Raw genomic sequence first — 8818 nt, 5'->3', positions numbered from 1 at the left:
GGGGGAGTGCTTATTTGTGCCATGGGGGTGCTAAGGTCTGTAACACTGCAGCCCCATATAGTATGCTCTTTTCTTGCATTTTACACTGGACTGAAAGCCTTGTGCACAGCTCAGAGTCAGCATTGGGGGGTTAAATACATTGCATTTTATGTATCCTGGCACTTTGGTGTGTGTGAGTTGTGAATAACACGCTAGGGAATGCCCCAGTGCTGCCCATATCCTGCCCTACCAACATGCAACACTGCCAAAGGCAGACACAACTGCATATAAACAAATTAGTTTGGGGCAAAGTGCAATAAATAGGGTGCATATTGCTCTTCTGTTTGTAAATCAGCCCAGTACAGTGTAAAGTGAGCAGCTTAAAGAGAAGGCCTTAACTATAAAGAGCCCTGATTAAACTAAAGTGCTTAGAATATTGATTTCCTGATAAAACCGTTACTTCTAATCCTCTTAAAAATTATTCCCCTCCCCGCCAACCTGCATATATGAATCTCTAGGCAGAAAGTATAGATACACTTCACCGGAGCTTGCAAAAAAATGACTTATTTATGGCAATACAATACAAGCAAAAGCATCCAGGATTACCAGTTGCTGCCAAACAATATACAATATCCTAAAATTGATCTCCTTCCCTAAGGAAAGGGTTAAGCAGCTCTGTGTTTCCAGGTTTGCACCAGCAGGGGGAGCTCTCTCCTTCTCTTCAAATCCTAACTTCAAATTCCCTCTCCATATATACAACTCTGGGAAGGATTGCAGAGGGGAGGAAAGGAAAAAAAAAAAAAACCTAAAGCATCAGGTTCAGACCAGACTTGTTGATCTCCATCAGGAGCCTGCAGGAAAAAAAAAAGGGAAAGATCATCTTTTATTTGTATCCACCTGCCTTCTACATGGTCCAGTGACAGCAAGAGGAGCCCAAGGGGCTGGTTCTGTCAAGGAAGATCCCACAAGGAGCAAGGGGGAATCTGCCTGCTGGGGAAGGAGAGGTTTCTCTGCATGCAAACTGGGCTACTGGGGTGCTGTGAAGGCTGGGAAGGAGGTATGCTCTGTATGTGCTATTTACTGTATGTGCTATTTACTGTATTCTCCCACTGCAATGCATAGGGACAGCATTCCCAGGGCTGCACACTGCCCATGGCTGCCAGCCCTACAGATGGCTAGCCTGTCGTAGAGAGCCAGTGTGTGACATTAGCCATGATCACAACACAAGCCAGGCTGCTGCTTACGTTTAAAGGCACAGCGCCTATTTATAAGACGCTGCTTGCATTATTGTGGCATTCTGCTATGGAGAGGCAGATCAGCGGGGAAAAGATGTAAACACAGCCTCATGAAAAAACATAGTGCTGGCTCAGGCAGGGCTGCTTATTATGGGAAAAGAATGTGTGGCACGGATGTGTTTTATCTGAACCTTGATTTCATTAGACCCTATATCATCAATAGGAAATAAGCATATTGATACTGAATATAAGATTCACCCTGTTATTGCTTCAGGATTCTAAGTTTACACTTTACATTTTTTTCAACTCTTATCTTGTCACTTTTAACTTGCCCTTTATTTATTTATTTTTCTAAAGATGCTGATTTAAATTGAAATAAGGAGAAGGATTAAGGGGATGGAAGGAACCCGTTAGGAGCTGCAGTACAGCCCCATGCCAATGTTGACACATCACAACATATAAAGTTAATTATACATGGGTGCCTGTGATATATAATTAAACTCTCCCTCTCTCCCGGCGTCTTTCACGCGAGCCTTGTTGTTCATTTGTAATCCTCCCATGTTATGTAATCGCTAAATAAAACATCTCTTCCCGGGACAGCAGAGCACCCTTGGTTATGTGTGTGTTTGTGGAGCAGTGGGGCTGATCGGGGGCTTAGGTTGAGGGGGGTAATGCAAGGCAGTGAGGAGCTCTGATTCCAGCACCAGAAGAGTGGACAGCGCCCTGTGTGTTTCTATTGAGTCAGGCTGCACAGCAAAGCTCCCCGGCTTGTCATGTCAGTGCTTGAGCAGATTACAGGAGCTATTTGTTCTCTGATTAATGGATAAACCACCTGACACATTGTGAAGGATGCTCTTGCTTATTTTGTAGGTCATCAGGATTCCACGGAGAAAATGTCCCGCCAGTTTGCCGCTTCCCTGCTGCTCTCGGAATGGAGGTGAAATGGAAAAAGTTGGCACCTCCATGTGACTTTTGATTCCCCCCCCCAACCCCCCGGCACCCCCAAGGTAGACGCTGTTCCTTAGACTTTAACGGAGAGGTTCCTTCCGCTCACAGCTATGCCTGGGTGGATGAATAAGCATGGATCTCGATCGACTACCTCGTTGCCTCCGGATCCCATGGATATTATCAGGAGCAAGGCTTGCTCTAGGAGGGTGAAGTTAAACGTTGGGGGGTTGGCACATGAAGTTTTATGGAGGACCCTGGATAGGTTACCGAGAACCCGGCTTGGGAAACTTAGAGACTGCAACACTCATGAATGCCTGATGGAAATATGCGACGACTACAACCTGGAGGAGAACGAGTATTTTTTTGACAGGCACCCCGGCGCCTTCACTTCGATATTGAACTTCTACCGTACTGGGAAATTGCACATGATGGAGGAGATGTGCGCGCTGTCCTTCAGCCAAGAGCTGGACTATTGGGGCATCGATGAGATCTACCTGGAGTCGTGCTGCCAGGCTCGATACCATCAGAAGAAGGAACAGATGAACGAAGAGCTCAAGCGAGAAGCGGAGACCCTGCGGGAGCGAGAAGGGGAAGAGTTTGATAACACCTGTTGCGCTGACAAGAGGAAAAAATTGTGGGATTTGTTGGAGAAACCAAACTCATCGGTAGCAGCCAAGGTACAGTGCTGGTCCATTGCTCTTTCACACAAAGTGTTAGCCTCTTGCATAAACAGATGGGTGCTTGTAGAGTTCTACTAATGATTAGTGATAAAGGGCAACCAGAGCCTTAGGGTTACGTAAATCTGCCCAATGGCTTAAGGCTGCTGTGCCACTTCGAGGGCTGGTTTTAGACGGTATTAGTTACCAGTAGCAGAGGTGTCCCCATGAAGAGAAAAATAGTTCTTGCAGTTTATATACATTAGAGCTCTGTGGCCCTATAACTTTCAGCAGCAATGGTGGGTCCTGTGAGTTTTAGTTTAGGCTTCTCCATTGTCTGGAACCAAATCTCCAGCATTGGCCATGTTCTACAACCAGTATCCCTTTAGCATAAACTATAAAGGCCATTGCCCCCTACTTACATTCCATGCCCTCCCTAGGTCAAGACTTAGTGCAGGACACAGGGTGCTTAATGGACATGCACAGCATCCTGGGAATAAGGAGATCATTGGCTGCAATGATACGATCTAGGGGCAATTTGGAGGACTCTATCTGTGGCTTGAGGCTTGTGGACATTGGAAATGTCATAAATGGCTGATCTTCTTATGAGCTTTTGTTACCTTTTAAAAATAACCAATAACGGGCAGAGGGTTAGTGACTCTTTTCAACTATTTCACTGTTGTCGCCTGTTCCTTATAAAAAGGAAACCCTGAGTATACCGCAACCCCGGGAATGCAGAGAGAACAGATGTGTTTAGCATATTCATCTAATCCATGGGCCTCAAGCTGTTGTTAAACTACAACTCCCAGTACACAAGCTCATGATAAGAGCTAAGACTTGTACTTTTACAACAGGGCTGTAGGTTGGACATTGCTGATTTAGAAAACTAGGAAATCTAGCCTTTATACAATGCCTGGGCCGCCCTTGAGAAGGTTCAGACACTGGTTAAATGGGAGATATTCCTGCAGCCAACAAAGTCCACCTCTGAGCAGATATTAACTGAGACACTAACTGGGGGGGCACTGGCAGAGTTTTGGGGGTGCCACAAGCAAGTTGTCTAGGTAACTAAGGTTCTGATGGCCATAGGTAGCATAAACCAGCACTGGCCATCCAACAGATGAGCATTATTTTGCATGGCAATACTTGGCAGTGCAACCTGTTGCACTGAACCATCCAGCAATGTCGGCAGAGAGATCACTGAGGGCCCCATTGGCTTGCTCCCCAGCAGATTACACTGTGTAATTTATGTACTGAGTTGCTATCTCTTTACTGGAGCTTCGTCAGATACAGCTAATCTCTAGGTTTTAGTTCTGTGCCAAACCTATACCTTTTGGAATTTGCTAAGAATATAGAATGGGAAAAATGCACTAAATTGCAATATGATGTTAGCCTTACACTGGCCATACACTGCCAGACTGGCTGGTAAGGTGCCCAAACTAGCATATCTGGGCCTGATTTGGCCACTCACATGCTGTGCCAAAGTGGGTTGATGGGCCAATGATTGCTTCATAAAGAGGGGCAACCAGGCCTGGCAGATAAAGACCACATTAAAGGTGGCCATACACGGCTGATTGTAGCTGCCAATATCGGTCCCTTGGACGGATTCATCAGCTTATCAGCCCGTGTAGGGGCAGGAACAAGGGGCATGCCCGACCAATATCTGGTCTCAAATCGGCCAGATATCGATCGGGCAGGTTAAAAGATTTAGTCGGATCAGGGACTGCATTGGCTTGTTGATGCGGTCTCCAAACTGACTGCCCCATTGCTGCCATTATAATGCGATTGTTTGGCCCCAGGGCCAAAGATTGCATTAGCCTACATGATCCCCGATATCGCCCACCCATAGGTGGGGATATTGGGTGAAAATCCGCTCGCTTGGCGACCTTTCGAGCAGATATCGGTCAGGCAGGCCTGTTGGTGGCCAATTAGCTGCCAACTTTGTCTGGAAGGACTTTTATTGGCCTGTGTATGGCCACCTTTAGTCTTTCATGAGCCATGGGCAGACAAATGTATAGTGAAATAACAGCCCTATTGTACCAATGCTTCCTGTCTCTTGTTAAGCAGTGCTAAGTATTGCTTTCATGGCCCTAAGAATAACAGGGCCCAATACACATTCAATCTCGTGTTTATTTAGTGCAGCTATTTGTCATGTTACCAATTTCAAGTGGCTGCCAATCAATATGTGCTGTGAGCGAAATCATTGGCTAAGACCACAGTGCACACGTGCCACGTCTCCTCATTTCTACCCTTTGACACAGGACAAGCATTAACTGAATGTGGGGCATTGATTAGCCAGTCCGGCAGCAAAAAGAGCCTATGGGGGAAACCTGCCATGCAATTTCATATGAGTGAGTGCAAGACTTTCCTATCAAAAGTGCACTGTTTGGCATGGCTGTTAGCAGCCCGCGTTTCGGAAATGTTATGAGCCGGCGGAGAACATCCATCATTAGTTCTAGACTTGTCTGACTTTTTAAGGATTGCACTTCTTATGTATAAACAGTGTTTGGTTCTACTTTCCTCTGCGGAACGTAGGAAGGTGGCAAGGCATAGACCCCTGAGTGATATACTGGATTTAAACAAATGAGACTGGTTCAGCTGTCCCTGAAAAGCCTGCTCAGATATATAGAAACGTGCATTGCTTCTAAGGCCTAGTGGGTGATTTATCACAATGTGTCTGGTTGGCCTTGGATATCATCACCGTTGCTAAGGGCCTCATTTGTTGGGATACCTTGGGGCATCAGGTTATCTAAGATAGTTCTTTGGCCCCAGTTGTTTCTACATAAGGCTATACTACATTAAATCTTTACTTGTCCGGAACGTCTACAAGACCACATGTGTACACCGATGTCATTCTCTTAACAGTTCAAACAGGGTGATTTTAATGTTTTGTTAGTGTCCCTACTGGGATTTGGCGCAATCTATCAGTTTTCATAAATGGGATTATCATTGTCAGTTGGAGCATCCTAGGTGCTTTCATATAGGGACCTATTATTTAGGATCAAGTTTGGCTTTAGGATGGTTATCTGCCTTCCTTGTTATCTGCAGATATGGCTGGGCTACAAGTCCTAAAGTCATGATAAACATGCCCGTCTTGTCATTGGTGCCCCCCCCCCCACACACACACACTTACAGAGACACACACATAGATCATGCAGGGCAGACCTCCATTTATTACAGTTGAGCTGTTGATAATAGGATAATATTCCTGAAATGGGAAGCTAATGAAACTAAATATGATATTTGATTGGTTGATTTGGAGAGTGCGTTGGTGCTTTGGATGCACATAACAAGGAAAATATGTCACAGGTCTCTTTGCTTTTAAGACCCTCTCAAGACCTTCTACACCTTTGAGGCTTTAACTTTCCAACCATGAGGATGTACCTTCCCAACTGGGAAGTTGTAGCTCTCCAACTGTGAGGCTGTACCTCTAGAACTGTGAGGCTGTACCTCTCCAACTATGAGACGGTACATCTCCAACTATGAGGGTGTACATCTAGAACTGTGAGACTGTACCTCTCTAACTATAAGGCTGTACATCTAGAACTGTGAGGCTGTACCTCTCCAACTATGAGACGGTACATCTCCAACTATGAGGGTGTACATCTAGAACTGTGAGACTGTACCTCTCTAACTATAAGGCTGTACATCTAGAACTGTGAGGCTGTACCTCTCCAACTATGAGACGGTACATCTCCAACTATGAGGGTGTACATCTAGAACTGTGAGACTGTACCTCTCTAACTATAAGGCTGTACATCTAGAACTGTGAGACTGTACCTCTCCAACTATGAGACGGTACATCTCCAACTATGAGGGTGTGCCTCTAGAACTGTGAGACTGTACCTCTCCAACTATAAGGCTGTGCCTCTAGAACTGTGAGACTGTACCTCTCTAACTATAAGGCTGTGCCTCTAGAACTGTGAGACTGTACCTCTCTAACTATAAGGCTGTGCCTCTAGAACTGTGAGACTGTACCTCTCTAACTATGAGGCTGTGCCTCTTAAACTGTGAGACTGTACCTCTCTAACTATAAGGCTGTGCCTCTAGAACTGTGAGACTGTACCTCTCTAACTATAAGGCTGTGCCTCTTAAACTGTGAGACTGTACCTCTCTAACTATAAGGCTGTGCCTCTAGAACTGTGAGACTGTACCTCTCTAACTATGAGGCTGTACCTCTAAAACTGTGAGACTGTACCTCTCTAACTATAAGGTTGTAGCTCTCCAACTATGAGGCTGTCCCTTCCTAACTATGAGGCTGTACCTCTAGAACTGTGAGACTGTACCTCTATAACTATGAGGCTGTACCTCTAGAACTGTGAGACTGTACCTCTCTATGAGGCTGTACCTCTAGAACTGTGAGACTGTACCTCTTTATGAGGCTGTACCTCTAGAACTGTGAGACTGTACCTCTCTATGAGGCTGTACCTCTAGAACTGTGAGACTGTACCTCTCTAACTATAAGGTTGTACTGTAGCTCTCCAACTGTGAGACTGTCCCTTCCCAACTGGGATGCTGTATGTCTCCAATTCTACATTTCTGCTACATCACTTGATCAAGTTACTCTCCTGAAACCAGTGCAGGCAAACTGTGGCCTTGCCGCTGTATCGGGGCCGCGCTAAGGAATGAAGCCGGTTCCACTCTTGGCAAAGGTAAAGCTAGAACACGACTGCCTTTACATGAAGGGGATTAAGACATTAATATTTAAAGGAAAGCAATGCGTGCAAATGAAAAGGAATGATGTATAATAGTGCCGGCACAGGGCTCCGGCCCCCTGAATATCTAGTGCCGGCTCAGTAAATGCACATTTAAAGGGGACATACACCTTATGCTCTGTGTGGTACTGCAGTTCTCTTGCATACTTGACCTCAGAGGGGTTAAACGCTTTCCCTTTAGTACTGAGCACAAAACCGAATATTCCTTCTGATTTGCGGTGTTTTTACCGTGCCGTGTTTCGTTCCCAAAGGAAACAGCCTTAGATACCACTTTAAAGGGGAAGCAATGGCTAGAATGAGTTTCTTAGAGCAAAAACAGATCTATAATAAGTGACCCTATGACATAACCATTATACTTATTGTCAGGAGCGACTATCACTTTATCCTGTATAAACAGTTTCCATTTACAGACCTGCATAGCAACCGCATCTCTGATTAATGGCGTTCCATTACTATAAGCGTTACATTTCCATATTTTTGGAGAGGTTTGTGTAACGGAACATGAGGAACCTTAATAAAAAAAAGTGGCATCTCCCTCTTATATAACTGATGTTTTATTACTGGATTCTGCACTGAAGTGACCCTTTAAATAATACAGGAGCTACATTAAGCAGCAGAGCTCCTCCTCCTATTAACCCTTTACTATTATACATATTCCCATTAAAGGAGAGGGGTTGGAATCAGCTGAAACTTCATCCAAACCTGTGGCCAAACATACAACTGGCAAACAGCATATAAAACATGGCTAAATTGTACCATATTCACTATTCATGGTTGCCTACTGGGTCCTCCTCTCCCTTGGGGACAGGTCTGGACTTGAATTCAGAATAGGTCCTGGCATTTCAAGTACACAGAGGCCCAAACAGCCCCCCCACCTAGGGTTGCCACCTTTCAACAGACTTAACTCTGGGTGGGGGCCAGGGACGTGACATCAGTGGGTGGGGAAGTGACATCACGCAATGGGATGGTGACATCACAGGGTTATAACGAGGCTATCAGCGATTGGCTGATCGCCTCGTAGGTTTTGGACAGTCAGGCAGTCTTGACTAGGACAGCCATTCCCTAAACTTGGCTGTTCGGATCAAAATGGAACAGATGGCAATCCTACCCCTACCAGCCCACTAAGTGACTGTCTATGGCATCTTACAGCAGCCCCTCTGGCATTTGCCTGAACCCACAGATTGCCAGTCTGGGCCTGGGTCCTGGCATTCCAAGTACCCAGAGACCCAAACAGCCCCCCCAGCCCAATAAATAGTGACTGTCTATGGCATCTTACAGCAGCCCCTCT

At 45.6% G+C, this 8818-nt stretch overlaps 1 protein-coding gene across 1 annotated transcript in view; it reads left to right on the top strand.

Moving 5' to 3' along the window:
- The first annotated feature begins 783 nt into the window (after positions 1-783).
- kcnb1 (potassium channel, voltage gated Shab related subfamily B, member 1) overlaps positions 784-8818 on the top strand; it is a 144124-nt gene continuing 136089 nt past the window's right edge. The window contains exons 1-2 of the mRNA XM_031894790.1: positions 784-1036; positions 2085-2839. Coding sequence (XP_031750650.1) covers positions 2273-2839 — 567 coding nt within the window. The 5' untranslated portion in view covers positions 784-1036; positions 2085-2272. The remainder of the gene's footprint in view (positions 1037-2084; positions 2840-8818) is intronic.

Source organism: Xenopus tropicalis, chromosome 10 (assembly GCF_000004195.4).
Source record: "Xenopus tropicalis strain Nigerian chromosome 10, UCB_Xtro_10.0, whole genome shotgun sequence".
Taxonomy (NCBI): Eukaryota; Metazoa; Chordata; class Amphibia; order Anura; family Pipidae; genus Xenopus; species Xenopus tropicalis.
The sequence above is the reverse complement of the archived record's forward strand: the minus strand, read 5'-3'. Positions and strand labels throughout refer to the sequence as shown.